The following is a 16,310-nucleotide window of genomic DNA, read 5'->3' as shown; positions in this document are numbered from 1 at the left end:
TTCATCTTTCACCAGGTCTCGTTTCCCGTGTGTGTACAGTGTCAATGGTCCCAGAGTTCAGAGCTACCTTTTGCGTCAGCTAAAGGAGGGATGCGGGACTCTTCGGACAAGGAGTTAAAGAGCTACAAAGATTCCTAGTTTTTCTCCTTAAAATAAAAATGTGATTGCCCTAGTTCTGTGGTTAGCATGAAACAAATAGGCTCTGTCATGAAGTCAGTGGGGTACAAGTTAGTACAAGGTGGTAAAGGAATAATAATAAAGTAAAACAGCAAAGTCCACAGTCTTTTATGACAAAAACAGTATGATCCTGTTGCAGTCTAAGGCCCTGCTGCAAATAGTATTTTCTGATGTCTGGGGAAGTCCCATTTACATATATACAAAGTGTATGAATAAAGCTATAAAAGTATGCTTAGTATTTTACTTTTTTTTTCCCCTTGAAAGTAATTTGCTATTGTTCAAACTTTCGGCTTTTACTGGTTTTGTTTCCAAAACCCCAAAAGGAAGAGAAAATAACAAAAGTCCATAAAGGCAAAAGGGATATGTTCTCATTTCAGTTCACAGAATTTCCTGCTTTTAAACAATACAAATATATGCCCTTAGGTTTCTAACGTGCTGGAAGGATACCGAATCCTTGAAACAGATCAAATTAAAAGCAAGTCCACTATAGCAACAGCGAGTTTTACCAGCACGTCCAATTGATCTCAACGAGAATTCACTGGGTTTTAACCATGTTGCCAAGCCTTACAAAATCCTAAACTGCAGACTCCATAAATGAACAAATGCTCAAAACCAGCAAGCAAATTCGAGGCTGAATTGGGCACAAATAAAATCTGATGCTTAATAATTGTTCCCTACTCATTACAGGCCCCATTTAGAACAATTATTTAGTAGAACTTTGAGATGTATCCCCACGCAGAACGGACATGGACGTTCGCTATGTAAAACCTTTTCAAGTACGTGACTTTCCTTAATTACGGTTCCGTGTTCAACAGGCTGAACGTGTTGGTCCCAGCACTTGGGGTTGAAGGACGTGAGGAGCGCGGGGGCTTAGGCAGGAGTTGTCACCAGACAGAACATGGCAGGTCGGGGAACCGGTGTCCTGAGAAGTGGTGGCTTGGACTTAGGAGCAGGGAAGAACTGAGGAAACTTCTCCAAAATAATTTCATTATTTTGATTTTGTGATTTGCCTTTACATCCTCATGTGCTGGCCTTTCTTTCACCTTTTTGACCTATTTCAGTAGAAACCTCAAAGTACCATACTGAGAGTACTGCTTTCCACGACCGTTTGGGGTCTATCTATACGAACGATGTTCAGTTGTAGAAGCAAGGCAATGGGCTGAACGGTCATGGTCAAGCTCTTTGCATCTCCAAAGTTTCTGGTTTTTATTTTTTTTTATAATATATTTAGTGTAGTAATGTTCAAGATGACCATGTCCCGCTACAAAGCGGCTCTTAGCTCAAGCTGTTCACAAGTCTGTGTCTCCTTACGTGGTAGGCACCATCCTTCCTGCTGTCCCCACGCAGATACGTCACCATGCTGGTAACCGCCAGCTCGTAGCCTATAAGGGTAACAGCGCTGTTTGTATCGATACTGTTTTCTCCTTTTTCCAACAAAATACGGCATATTCCTCTTCTTGGTTTACAGCCTTTAATATCACAGGTAGCTCAATGATGAGCCACGTGCGTTTTCCAGGAATTTGGCAGCGCAGGCTCCCTGAGGAGCTGCCGTGATGTGCTAGCCTGGCTTTCTGGTACCTGGATGCTGAAGGGCAGATTCTCAGTGACCTTAAATCGGCGTCACTGTCATCCTGATTTACACCAGAAAAAGGGAGTCCAAGGTTTTGCGGTTTTTTGGTTTTTTTCCCTCTAATGACACTGCTACTAGTAGTAATAACATTTTTAGAGCTTTCTAACAAAAACTTGATCCTTTTAGGGCAGAGCGCTACTGCCATTCTAGTTCTGGAGATGGAGAGAGACTTTTGGCGTGTGGACGATAAGATGCTGACCCACTGGCAAAGCCGGGATTAAAACTTAAGAGTTTCCTCTAAACCACACTGCCTAGCTGAGATACAAATGCGTAGACATTTAAACTTCGGTTGCAGTGCAAAAAAAAGTGCAAATTAATCTCGTATAGTAGCACATTTTCAAATGGAGGTCAGAGTCTCCGTACTACCCCGTGGTCCTCAGGGCCAGGGGCAGTTGACTGGACCATCCAATGTGAATGCCCTGCGGCTGAGAGAACTCTACAATAGCCCTGTGTTTTTCTTATTACTTGGCTGTTGTATTGATGACAAAATGTGTTTTAGATTTTTGTGTGCATACGATTGTTACTTGTAATTAATTTTTCAGATAAAGCTTTCTTCAGTTAAACCGTCAAGTGAAAGTAGGCTTCATCGCTTATTTATTTCTTGGGGTACCTGGGAAAGTGTGAAATAATTAAGGTGAAATATGTGTTTTCCTGAGAAACGCACAGAAGTTTGCATTTGCGCAGTCGAGCGAATTATCAAAACCAGATGTCAGCAAGTGGAACATTTTACATAAATTTATTAAAATCATTATTTACCTGTAAGTTATAAGAAGGGCTTAGTTGCACTAGTTTGTTGCCAATATGTACTGCCAATAATCTGCCAAAAAGCAGCTTGCTGGCAAAATCACTGAAATGGTTAGCTTATGCTTGCACAGAACGTTACAACCCCGAGTCAAATGAAAACCTACTATAAACGAACTCTTTGATGGTGGATTCGCTGGAATATGTTATTGATATATGGTATACAGTTTATATGGATTATGTATACTATGCAAGAAATATGGATATCTATTAAGGGTAACTTGATATGTAATCGGTTAGGACAGTTACTGTTTTTAGTATTTGCTATGAATAAGATCACACGGTGACTGTTCAGTTTTTAAAATACAAACTATTCACGTGCAGCCCAGAGCACTAGCATACTATTTGTTCAATTAATACAGAAAGGCTATTGAAAATGTAAAATATCTGACATCTATACAGAGTAATTTTAAAGGCAACTTTTCTTCTAGGAGCGATTTATACATTACATAAACTTATATTTTTCATCCAAGTATCATTTCAAGAATAGCAAGCTTAAATATTGGAGGCCATAGGGAAACATAATATTACGATAATGTTCTTTGGTGCGGTTTGGAAGGTTTTAGGAAACATTTGGAAGTATTTTTCTCATAAAGTCACTTAACTATTGAAGTGTTATGATAGCACTCCCTTCTGCATTGCGTATGTTACCAAGCAGCCTGTTTAAAGGGGACATCCATCCTATATATCCTGATTAGAAGTATTTCCACAAAACAGGAAATTATATGTTACAGGATCCTGGTATTAGTTTTAATTAAAAAAAAAAAATAAAAAGGGAAATAAAAGACAAGATGAATTTAGGTGTGATATCAGTTTTCAGTTTTCAGCAACCCATTTCCAATTCTGTTTAGCAAGAAGAGGTACTGTATTGTTTGGAGCTATATGTGAAATTTGCATTTCCTAAATAAGCACTCGAAAGCTGAGCTGGTTTTTTTCTGTTTAAATAAGCACTAATAAACATGACCAATCCTTTAGAATCCTAAAGGACCTTAAAAACCTTGCAATTCTCAGAAGCCTAGGTTTTTTCCCCATAGTGTAATTCATTCTTTTGAACTTCTGCAGAAGCAGAACTTAAGTCAACAATTTCTAAATTTCTGGCAGTTGTTATCAAGGCGACTCTTAGGGCTCCAAAAGTGTATCTGTTACCTTGCAGTGCCGGTGTAGCAGATCTTCACAGTCATGGTGTTTAATTATAGAGAAAATCACCTTTTTTTCTGAACTATCAATTAATTCATGTTTTCGTATCTGGCGCAAAATAATGCATAAGTTATTTTCATCCGCGTTATAAAATATGTATTGTAGTTCATTACCGTCTTTCTGAGGAGTTTTTAAATTATCACCATTTCATTTGTTGAGAATGATGTTCTTAGAAATTATAACTGCACAGATTCTTACGTTTAACGTTAAAGGATTTCAGGGAATTGAAGATGTGAATTCAGAAATAACGTATTTAGGGTCAAACTCTGTCTCTCTTGAAGTCAAAGAGAGCTTTGCCTTTGACTTCAGTGGGTCCAGAGTCTCCCTTCCAGTATTAAAATGCAGAGTAATCACTAGTTGACTTTTTTGGTTTTTTGCTGACCTAAAGCGCTTAAAATATTGTTGAAGTCATTTATCAAGAGTAAATATGTAGCAAAATGGAATAATCCCGCAAGTACTGGATTAGGCTAGATACGTGCTTTCGGCTAAAATGATGTCCAACAAGAGCAGCAGCCTAGAGGACTCAAAAGCAGGAAAGCTTAGACTTTCAGGGATATATTTGCTTTGGAGTAGTTTCACCTGCCTTTGCTCCTGTTTTGCCTAGTTTCACTGCAGGATGTGTTTTGGAAGGCGGTACCTTTCCACGTATTTTGGGGAACAAGGATTGAAGAACGCTTTAGTTAAAATCCTGGTCGTCTAGGATGTAGGCTTTACAATGCATCTTGAGCAGTCACCTTAATGTTAGAAATTCGAATGTAATATTGATGGGAAAGTTAGAGATTGGTTTGACCATCCTCCCTATATTGAGGTACAGATATGGCATCTTAGAGAATAAACTAATGTGGGTGTTGTCGAATCAGAGTGAAACTAGATTGGAAAGAAGAGTGTAAAATGCTAAGTAAAAGTGGGAATTTTTGGCAGTATCAAATATGAATACTAGATATTGAGGGATTTTGCTCAGAAATTATTTGGAAAAATAGGTGGAAGTTACGGTTTGAGGAATCTGAGAATTACTCTGTTTCTTTTCTGCTATCTTTACTCTTGATATCTCTCCTCTCCTGCCTGTCTCATCTTCCTTCCCCACTCCAACAGACCAACTTACCACTTGAGTCAAAACCAACTGCCTGCGGTTGCCTTGGATCCAACCTCTCTTCTCCAGGAGCATCTCTGGATCCTGCCTGCTGATCAGGCACACTGCTGGAGTGAGAAGGGTGGTTGCATTCAGCTAATTTGTTGCCAAACCAGCAATATTTTGGCTTATTTGTCAGAAAGAAGTCGTCTTCATCCTTGGCCTCGATGATAGTTAAAACTTGACTGGATGAGGCTCTGAGCAACCTGGTCCAACTGGATGGGCTTTGAGCAGAAGGTCAGACCAGAGACCTTCCGTCCTCAGTGATTCCCTGAGTCTATTCTGTATTTCTCCTGCGTCGTGGAAGAGAGAAGGTGAGAGAAGATAGCGACAGCAGGAAATGATCACGTCTCAAATAATATTTCCATACTTATGCATCTATCTTGCAGTTCACAAACAGGGAAGTCGGTGTAAACCCTACTTATTCTACCCAGGAAAATATATGTTCTACTGTGGGAAGACAAGCTCAGCCGCAGACCTTGTATTTTCTTTTGCCGTGCCCTTCCCAGTGCTTAATCTTGGCTCTGTTCAGTTTTCTTTCTGTTCTCTCTCTTTGCTCCTAATCCTTGTCCATGCTTATAAGCCCCTAATATTTATATGGCATTATCTGTGTTAGAAATTACTGCTGACAAGTAATCTCTTCCCTCTTCTGACTGAAGAATTACAACCATTGCTAAAGATCAGAAAGTGAAATTAGATCCCTGCAAGTATGTGACAACTTCAATAAACCCTAATATCGAATTCCCTAAATATTGGGAATCTTCTTTTGAGCTTTTAGGTTTGAACTGTAGCACAGCTTTGGGACACCTGACCACACTCAGCAACTCCTTTTGGCTGTAGGGCAAAATGTGACAGTGGTTGCAGAGAAAAAAAAATCAAGAAAAAAAATCACTGAACTGAGACCAGTCTCCCAGTTTTGTCATTTGTTGCAATCTTTTGAGAAGTAGGTAAATAGAAATGCGTCAGTTTTTCTGTTATCAGGTGATTCAGGTAACTGATATCTGATATCAGGTATCATTACTGATATCAGGTAACATTAAGCATAAAAAATATAAATGTATAGATTTATATATAAATATAAAAAACAAGTATATACTAATGTAGTTGCTGTCTGTCCCAGTTTGGCCTCCAAAGGACTGCTTTCATGACCCCCTTTTTGTTTTCCTTAGAACAGAGTGGGCAAAATTCTGACTTTTGAAAAAGCTCAGAGATAGCCATGCAGCTTTGGTATTTGTACAGTGCTTGGCCAGTAATACGTGTGCACGGTTGTGTAGTTTTGCACTCCTTTGTAGTACTTGTGGGAACAAATTCAGCATAGGAACAGGATAAACTCAGGGAAGCAGAAAGAAAGAAAGTGCGAAAGTGGAATTTCCCAGTTACTGCAAATGACAAAAATGATTGTCCATCACAACGATTATAAGCCAAATGGACTCCAGGTATTAGAATCACAGCAGCTCTGCATGAACCTCGGTAGTGTTTTAGGTCATGTAAATTATACTAAAAATATTACAGTTAGCAAAGAGACCTTTGTGATCCTGTTTAAAAGAAGACAAAGGAAATTCTCAGACAATGAGTTTGTTCCGTTGAAAGTTACGCCGTGACGGTGCATCGGTGGCGAAGGAAACACGGCGGCTCTGAAATGTGCGTGCTCCAGCCCCAAGGCCTGGGGAAGGTTTCTAATAAATCTGATCATGACTACCTCCTTTTATTATTTTTAAACTTTTTAATGGCAATATAATTAAAAAAAAAAAAATCCATGGCACTTTCAGAACTATCTTTAACTTTGCTTCCAAATGTAACTACGGTTACAGAAGGGCCAGCTTTTATGAATTCAAATTTTTGGGGTTTTTTTTTTTTTAGCTTCTATCCATTCTTACAAATTATTCTTGCTCATCGAGAACAACTATTCAAACCAGTACACAACACACAGAACTTGCCCGTATAATTTGATCTAACCTAAACCAGCACTCCAGTTAGTCTTTCTAATGTGGTTTCTATTCATCGAGCAGTGACATCATGGCCCTTCCATCCTTTTTTGTTGTCGTTGTTTTTAATAAAATGGTGCACAAAGTGACGCTGGGTGCCATGAAAAAGAAACCAATTCCTATAAGTAATTTTTCATTAGGGCAAATAAAGTGCTATGAATAAACACATACGATGTAACACAGCAAGATGTTACGAAAGAGCTGGGGAAAAAGCACCTCTGCTCCAAGGAAAAGTACATGGGTTTTCTCAGAGCAGGGTTTCATGGCATAAATGAAAAGAAAATATATAATATATAGATTGGGAAGTTCAAAAGAATCTGTTATTCAAAATGGCAAATATTTAAATTGAAACTCTGACTTCTAGTATATGGAATTTTTATTATATATGAACTTAGTTTAATTTTTAACCCATCTTTTTAACTAAACATCTATACCCAGTATGCAAAAAGGGAAAGTTTTCAAGGCTTACTCTTTTTAAAGTCTTCATAAAGTTTTAAAATTGACCGTTAAATGTGTCAGAGATCCTCAAAAATCTGAATAAATAAAAGAAAAATAATTCTGAAAGTTTTTAAAACAAGTTGTGATACTAAAATTAGATACCTAAGTCTCTCACTGTTTGTTCTGAAATTTCAGTGTTTAAATATATATGAGTTATGCATAAAAGTAAAACATTTTCCATGTTTTTTTAAATACAAGAGACAGTGCCTTGTGGAATCTGTTGAAAGTGTTAATATTTGTATGCTTTGGTGATTTTTTTTTTTTTCTGGAAAGTTTCACATGTACAAGATTTCACTACCGTAAGTTAATAATAACAATAAAATCCTTCTCCCGTATTAAAAATAGAATGCTGTGGCATTTTTCTTGTGTGACTGGTGTGTGTCGTAACTCAGGTTGAGAAAACCGGTGCATCCTTCTCGATAACTCAGTCCTACCCATCTGCTGTGGTAGGTCTCTAGCTTGTTTTTTAGAATCGTAGAATCAGAGAATGGTTTGGGTTGGAAGGGACCTTTAAAGGTCATCTGGTCCAACCCCCTGCCACGAGCAGGGACATCTTCAACCAGATCCGGTTGCTCAGAGCCCCGTCCAGCCTGACCTTGGATGCTTCCAGGGATGGGGCATCTACCACCTCTCTGGGCAACCTGGGCCAGTGCCTCACCACCCTCAGCCTAACAAATTTCTTCCTTATATCTAGTCTTTTAAGCCTATGTCTGCTTCTGCCTCAGCTCTGCTGCTCCATAACCAGCCTCTCTGAGGTTGTATCTTCTGAAATGTAGACAAGGATTTAAAAACATCTGATGATCTCCGTGGGAGTAGATACTGGCTCCAAATAAAACACTGGAGCCCTTGTTTTTTCTCCAAGTTGTAGACTTCTGGGTGGTGATGTAGAAGTCCTGCAACCTCTTGATGTTTATAAATGACCAAAATCTGGGCAGGTACTGGATGGAGAGATGACTCTGTCTGGAAGGTGGCAGAAAAGAAGAATTAATTGTGAGTCTGGAAGAGGAAAAATAGAATAGCTGGAGCAAAAATGTTCTGGAAAAAAATGTAAACACAAAAAAATGTGCTAACTAGACATTGTCTTTCTCCAGCATGCTTTTGGGAAATGCACATGAACAGGTTTAGAAGATTTCGTGTTGTTATTAGTTTATTTTCAGGTCATTTATTTAAGTGTCATGAAGAACATTAGCTAGTGGTTAGGGACTACAATATCCATTATATCACTCCAATCATGTGGACAAGTTTATACTACATATGATTTACAATGGTCTTTCTGCAGTGAAAATTGTTATATTCAGGTACAAGGTTTTATACGGGGTTGTATTCAGCAAAATCCACGTGGCTGAGCACAGAGACGTCTCCCAATCAAAGTCCTAAAAATTAATGCTTTTACACGAACACTGTGGGTTGCAGCGAGAGCTGTTTATGGTCCTCTGCCTACATCCTTTATCATGTCTCCACTGTTGTTAGTAAAATATACAGAACTACTTTATGCCAAAACAATGGAAGTTAATGCAGATAACTTGTTCCAAAGTTAACCATCAAATAAATCTTTTTTTTTTTTTTAAACTGTTAAGTGAAATGGTGTTCTAAAACTTTTAAAAATTGTCAAGATGATGGATACTGTGTGTGTAATACAAGTAAATACCACAGAATTGATTGCACACACATGTCTTAAATAAAGGATATTAAATAGTTTATTCCAGAGAGAGATCGGTGAAGTTTTATCTAATATTATTAGAAATTCTGCAGTGACGGATCAGATTTATAAGGGCTGAAAACTAAGAAGAAAACCTCTTCAGAAATAGAAACGGTGCATTGAGTGGATGAGTGGCCGGGAGATTAAAGACAGGCAGGGGGATACAGCCTGCCTAGGTAGTCCGACCTCTCACGCGTCAAGCAATTCTTCTTAATGGCAATGATTTTTCAAAATCTGCTAGTTAAATTTGGTTTGGAAAATCAGTCCTCTCAATTCAGTCACAGCCTCGGTGGTTTAGAGCAAATCCCTTAACCTAGTTCTCCTTCAGCTTTTCCCATGCGTAAATATATAAAAGTATATCCTCACGGGTCTGTGTCCTTACTTCAGAGGAGCCACCACCAGCCAGTTTTAGGTCTATAATTCAGCTTAGACTGTCAAAGCGCTGGCTTAAATGTTAAGAGCATATATGTATGGAATTCAGCCACACTGAATTTATACTTTTATGCTCTGAGGATCTGAGGGTGGCTAAGTCGCCGAGATGGGAATGGTTTAACTCAGGCTCATTTGGGAACCTGGCTTGTTTATAACATAGGCAATGGCTGAATGTGATTGAACTTTGCTTGTATCTACAGAGCAGCTCCAACGAGCGATGGCGAGCAGTGGAAAAAAGGTCGATCTCGTAGGTGATTTGGTCAGTGCCTTGGAAAGGTAGATAAACATGAAAATAATATGCCAAGGGACGGCAAGCCAAATCAAAGAATGCACATTACATGGAGCAGTTACGCAGTGTACCGACTTAGGAAAGGAGATTTAGGGGTTTGAAGCAAAATCCTCAAAGCAATTAGTCAGGAGTACAACTGCAGTAAAGCTCACGTAGTGTGTACGTGTTTGTATTTTGGTAGTGTTTTCGAAGGAAAAGGGTCTTTTTGCATTTACGCTCCGTTGCAGGGCAAAGTGGATGATTCTGGTGTTTGGGAATGTTTGTTTTGACAAAGAGGGAAGGGAGCGGTTTGTTCGCAGCCCAGAAAGGAGCTGTGATGGAGTAAAACTCTGAAGAGCTGTGGAGGAGGTTGATAAAGCGGAGCAAGTGTTGGCTTTAGTAAACAGTTCAATAAACAGGCTATAGTGTGTAAACATTTGGAAATTAAAAGGAAACGGAAAATTTAAATGCCTCTACTTCTCTAGGAGAACCATAATCGCACTGAAAGGCATGTAAGTAAATAATATTTGGGTAAATTAACTTGAGGCCCAGGCAGTCTTTTAGAGTGAGGATCCCATAGTGGCTGTGCACGTACTCCGTGTTAATTTAGAAGGGTGATGTTTGAATGAAGGAGCTTCACTTGAGTGCTTCCTGGGCAAGGACTGTAAGTCCTTACTACTTTAAATCAAACAGTAAAACTAGATCTGCATAAAATGTCACATTTCAAAAATAAGTTCAAATAAGTTCACATTGCAAAAATAAGTTCAGTGGCCTCAGTGTAACTGTGCAAATGCATCCTGTTGTTGGGAAGGGTTTTCTGCGACGTGGACAAAAGGCTTGCCCGAACTTAAGATGGAAGAGCCAGTGGCGTCTAAAATTGTCTGTGGTACCGCAGGGAGGCCAGGAGCAGCTCTGCCTCAGTTTCCCCACCTTAGCGTTCTCACAGCTGTGAAAGAACAGGTTGCTTTTATCCTGGATGTGAATGGATAAACATCCATGTGAATGGATGTACAACTCGATCCTTCCCTCCTAGGTGTGCGGGGGTTTTTTCTACTTTGTGATTCATTTTTTCAGTTGGGCATCATAGAAACCAGGCATGGATAGTTGGATAAGAAGATCCACTTCCATGTCATGGTACGTGTTTGGCCCATGTTATTGGGCAACAAACAGTCTTCTGGCGTTAACTTTGATTTACCTGTGATGAAGCAACTTGCTGGACGCAGTCTAGACACAGACGAGATTCACGTTAGATGATTGAACATCGCTGCGTTTGGCATTTGCTAGCAATCTTAGCCATACTCCCGGCAAAAATGCCAAGACTTTTCTGGCAGAATTGCCTTTTTACTTCCCAGAGACGTGTGCTTCACTTTATTTTAGCGGGCAAATAGTTTTGTTCTCCCTGTTGATGCGTGTGCTGTTAGCGGCGATGTGGTTCGGTGGAGACCTTTGGCTTCTCAGCCAGTGAACCGTAGGTTATTTTATTTCACAGGTACCATATTCACTAAAATATACGTATAAAGGGTGTCATTTACTGAATGCTGGTGGAGTTGTTGCTTGGATGGATGTAAAATACCAGCCGTGTTTTGTCTTCTCATTTGCTGTTAATTAATTAACAATTACCAGGTGAAACTGAAATCCAGCATAAACATAATATAGTTGTGGGTTGTTTTTTTTTTTCCTTCTTTTTCCTAACAGATTCATGCCAGAACATAAGCTTGCCCATTTGGAAAAGGTAATTGGTGTTAAAAGAAACGGAGATGCTTATCAACGGGAGGGTCTGCCGGGCCAGCAGAAGAGCAGAGCTTTGGGAGCTTTAATGAAAAACAGCAACGCGCACCGCGAGTCTGGACTTTGTGAAGCCCAGCCTGGGCTTTGTACCACACAGCGCGAGGGGCTGCCTTCCCCCCCAGCAGCACCGGCGAGCCTGACCACGTCCGAAGCGTCAGAAAGTACAAATCCTTGTCAAGAAGAAGATAAGCACCATCTGACTTTTAACCTCTCGAAGATCTTGAGTGGACAGGACTATCAGCAAAGACCTTTACACATTGCCTGGCCTCACAGGTGGTAAGTGGTGAACAAATCTAAATAGTGTACCTTCCAAAGATTTATGGATTTGGTCTGATCCCCTTTCCACGACTTCTGTCAAGTATAAAATAATTTCCTAAACACGTACTGATGCTGCACACGCACGCAGAGGAAAAAGACGCATCGCTAACATCCGATTATTCGAAATAACTTGTTTGAGTATACGTAGTTCGGTAACGCTACCCAGACGTATAACCATTGGTGTGAATGATCCCTCTTTTTTGCCCAAGAAAAAGATATCCCTGCTGCTGAAACGATAAGCATAATTCTGGTAACTCTCTTTTCCTATAAAGCAATCCACGGATGACAATGAATATCTAATGTTATTTAAATGATCTTAATTACTTTAATGCAAGTGATTAAGTGTAAAGATACATGGTGACACCGGACAGCTGATGGTAACCCGCTGTCTGCATTTTAAAAACACCCTTTCAGCGTTACATAAATAAGAAGCCTGTTTGAACGTATTAACGGCGAAACAGTATTTTTCCAACTGCGAACGCAAATACCTGATCTCTGAATCTGCTCTGAACGGCCGAAAATCTACCATGCCACGTAATCGCTAAAAACATATAAACTTTAGCTTGACTCCTACATAAATTAGGATTTAAAGAGGTAAAGTGTCCTGATAATCTTCCGGTATTGGGCACGAACATTTTAATCTAGTTTTTATTCCTCACAGTTTGTTTAATCTGCATGTGGCCTGATTAGAGTTCGCTTCATCCACAGATTATAGTCTGTTTATTGCAGAGATGCTGGGTCGATCAGTAGGTCAGATTTTCCGAGAGCGCCTGTTTTCAGGTGAAGCAATAAGTGCACCGCACCGACGGGGCAAATCGCCTTTGCAGGGGATTTGACTTCCAGCACATTAAAACTCCAGAAGCTCTCCCAGATGATCTGCAGCATCTGGTACCTAAAGGGATTTTCATCTTTGACTCTAAATGTCTGAACATAAAATTTAGGGATTGGAAGTTGATGTGGAATCTGTCTTTGGATTTGTTTAATCAACTTCACACTTCCGACGCAGCCTTTCTTGGGGAGCCACATTTATTTTTAATCGTGTTTTCCCTGCTCGCGCCGAAATGCTCTGTGTTCTCATAGGTTATTTTCAAATTTAGTGCATCGAAGGGAGAGATACTGCATGTAGTCATTTGGTGGTGAAAGTATATGAAGCTTAGTGTCATTTTTATTTTTTGAAGAATTTTATCCCCCTTCACATAAGACCGCATTTTAAAAATCCATGTTTTTAAGATGGTCAGTTATAAAAAGTTTTATGATTCTGAGCCGGTTTGGTTTTTTTTTTGAATGCTAACCTAAATTGTTCCAAATGTTGCATTCAAAAAGAGCAGAGTAAAGGAAAAGAAAATATTTTCCATTTTATTCAGTAGTTTGCATAAAACAGCACAAAGCTAAGTAATAAAATCAACAATATTAAATTGAATAATTCCTTTTCTTTCTGTGTATATTTTTGCTTTAATTTAATTTAATTGCCTAAAGTTAGTTGCTTAAAGAGATGCAGCATTGTGTTCGTGCACATACTTATTGTTAAAGCTAAATTATTTTTAATTTGGAGAAGAGAGGGAAAAAAAAGCCGCATCAGCAAGAGCAAATGCCAAAATATAAAAGTAACAGATTCATCCTTACGGGTAATATAGTAGAACATTGGAAACTTGGAGGTTGCCAGACACACAGCTAACATTAGGGCTAATTTTGAAAATCTAGCGTGCAGTCAATTTTACTGATGCCTGGGGACATACAAGGTAGAAGCTGACAAGAGAACTAATTTTGTTTGGGTTATTTACTGCTATGCATCATCCATGGGTTCCCGCCTGACACACAGCTATATGAAGGGGAATATTATCACACACTAAAAATTTATGTTGACATTCGATATTTGTTCAATATGTCAGCAGTATTACTTTCATAATCAAAAGAGTAAGAAAAAGAGAAAAGCACTTTATGCTCATATAGATATATCTTTTTAATAACAGTCTATAAGGTTAATATAGTTTACCTTTGAGAGTATACAATGAAAACAAGCAGGGTTAGCGGGGAAAATGACAGAAAGCATCAGCCCGAGCTGTTTGTTTGCCATTACCTAAGCGAGCCATGTCAGCTCTCTGGCCCGCGTCTGATAGCTATTTGTTGTACAGAGAGCACAGCATAAAAAAAAAAAAATAGAAAAAAAAAATAAATATCAAACTCTTAATACTATTGTGTGCCCATAACCATCTGTCACTGCTAGCCTGGAGATGAGAGGAAGATTACGAGGAATAAACACTGAGCCGCCGAGCATTGGTAAAGCCTTCGGGCAAAAAACTCTTGTGGGGACATCAAAGACATTCTAATTCCGAGGCAGTCAAGGATTACAGTGTGTAACCTGTGCTGACAACAGATAAATGACTGGCAATATTGTGCCAGAGCTGTTGGGTCCTGCATGGAGTACTGATGATGATGATGATGATGATGTTATCTTGCAGAATGGACTCTGCTGGGATAATTTTATGATAAAACACTTTTTTCAAATGCCACTGGGTCCAGGCAGGCATTTACTAGCTACGGGGGCAGCAATCAGTTTCTTCAAAATTTACTGTTCTAAGCCCATTAGAGTTCCAGCGCAGCAAGGCTCTCGATGGAAATCGAAAGCGCCTGCCTCCGTCTGAGGATGCCGCATGCAAATCTTCCGGGCTGAACTCCTACCCTTTAGTGTTAGGATGCTTTAGCAACTGATTGATGTAAATTCGCTCATAAAAGAGACGGTTTATTTTTAATTGGTGAATATGAATTAGAAAATTAAGGCGCCGGTTTAGCATTCGCCGAACATCCGAGCGTCCTCAGCCCGTAGCCCGGATGGCACAGGTGAAAGCAAGGGGCTGGAAGCAGCCCCCTCGCCGGGCAGCGTAGCCAAAAATAAGCACTCGTTGCCTTATTAGAGACGAACGCATCGCGTGCCTTATTCAGGCATCAGCAGTTAAAAGCATCCCCTTCTTCGGCCTAGCGCGAGCTTCTTCGTAAAGAGGACTAATTTTAGCCAAGTGTTGTAATGTGCGAGGGGGTTTTTGTGTGTAAAACATTGGCAGTGGTATCCTGCTTGTATTCCAGCACGAAGCGCTCGCAGATATTGTCCTATACAATAATATTTAACAACCATTGTCTACCCTGATGATTTACATGTGGTTTTCATTTGGGAAAAAAAAAAAAAATAGAAAAGGAAGATTTTATTTTTTTTTTTATGTTCCTATATTTCCTCTTCACCTAACAAAAAAACCCTTCGGCTAAACCATTAAAAAAAAAACAAAACCCAACCTTCGTGAAGTCGTGCTGTTGTTACAGAAAACCTCTCGAAACGAAGTGATGCTGACCTCACTGCGTTAGTGCTTCACGGGGACCGCCAGCGCCCTAAAATACGGTGTTAGCCCCAACACCTCTCCCGCTAAGTCAACCCAACGTAGGCCCTGCCTGCTTGGAAATGCATCAAAATCTAAAGCGACATTCTCCAGCAGACACGTTCTCGCTTTAAATCGGTGTTAAAATGTCTTTGCATGAGAAGAGGCCCTTCGATGCAATCCCTGCCCCTTCTCTCCATCCCCCCCGAATCCGAGCCTGTCGAGGATTACAGCGTGCAACCTCTGCCGACAGCAGATAAATAACTGACAGTATTTTAGCAGAGTTGCTAGGTTCTCCGCAGAGTAATTTGTTTTCTCCTTTCTCACCAAGTCTTTAATGTTTTGTTATAAACATCTATAGCAAGGCGCTGCTAATAGAAATGACTTATGGCCAAGGATCCGGATAAAAGGCTGTGATGGGTTTCCGAGCTGCTTTCTTGCAAGGGCTATGCCAAGGAATTGCTCTTCCCTTTGTGCAAATGGGCTTTGCTGGAAACGGAGAGCAAAATTCCGGTGATCGACGGACAAAGTTCCCACATGTGATCAGAACTTTGTAGCGTCCCACAGGTTTTCATCGCAAGGTGATAAAACGTCCATTTGGTGCAGGATGAGTATATTAAGATGGCAGTGACCGGGGTGGCCCGATCCTCCTCTCCCCCCACAAACTAGCCCATCAGCATTTATACATGTACATTATTCCCTCTCACTGCCCCCAAATGGGGCCACAGACACTTGCCAAAGGTATTTTGCTGTAATTGGGGTACACCAGCGTGTTCCTCAGCTTTTTGCATGCGAGCGCGACAGTGGATGTGGTACCCAGTGCGCCCCAACCGCAGTCACATCATCCAGCTGACACATACGTAATTTTATTATAAGATTGGAGCCTCTTTACTTCTGTCTTTCATGGAGAAGACCTACAGTGCTTCTTTTAACTCAAGGCATTCACCCGAGCCTTACGATTTTTCTTTTTTCCCTATGTGCGCTGTATCATCTCAGCAGTTAAAGACTTGATAAGAGAAAGTT

At 40.0% G+C, this 16,310-nt stretch overlaps 1 protein-coding gene across 7 annotated transcripts in view; it reads left to right on the top strand.

Moving 5' to 3' along the window:
- QTMAN (queuosine-tRNA mannosyltransferase) overlaps positions 1–16,310 on the top strand; it is a 201,614-nt gene that overhangs the window by 138,555 nt on the left and 46,749 nt on the right. For all 7 annotated transcript variants that reach the window (XR_012777020.1, XR_012777021.1, XM_075511432.1 and 4 more), the window contains one exon: positions 11,512–11,880. Coding sequence is in view for 5 of the 7 variants with exons in the window: in XM_075511432.1 (XP_075367547.1) it covers positions 11,512–11,880 (369 nt within the window). In the remaining 2 variants the exon portion in view is untranslated. The remainder of the gene's footprint in view (positions 1–11,511; positions 11,881–16,310) is intronic.

This window comes from Mycteria americana, chromosome 9 (assembly GCF_035582795.1).
Source record: "Mycteria americana isolate JAX WOST 10 ecotype Jacksonville Zoo and Gardens chromosome 9, USCA_MyAme_1.0, whole genome shotgun sequence".
Lineage (NCBI taxonomy): Eukaryota > Metazoa > Chordata > Aves > Ciconiiformes > Ciconiidae > Mycteria > Mycteria americana.
Note: the sequence above shows the minus strand (reverse complement) of the source record. Positions and strands in the feature narration are given on the sequence as shown.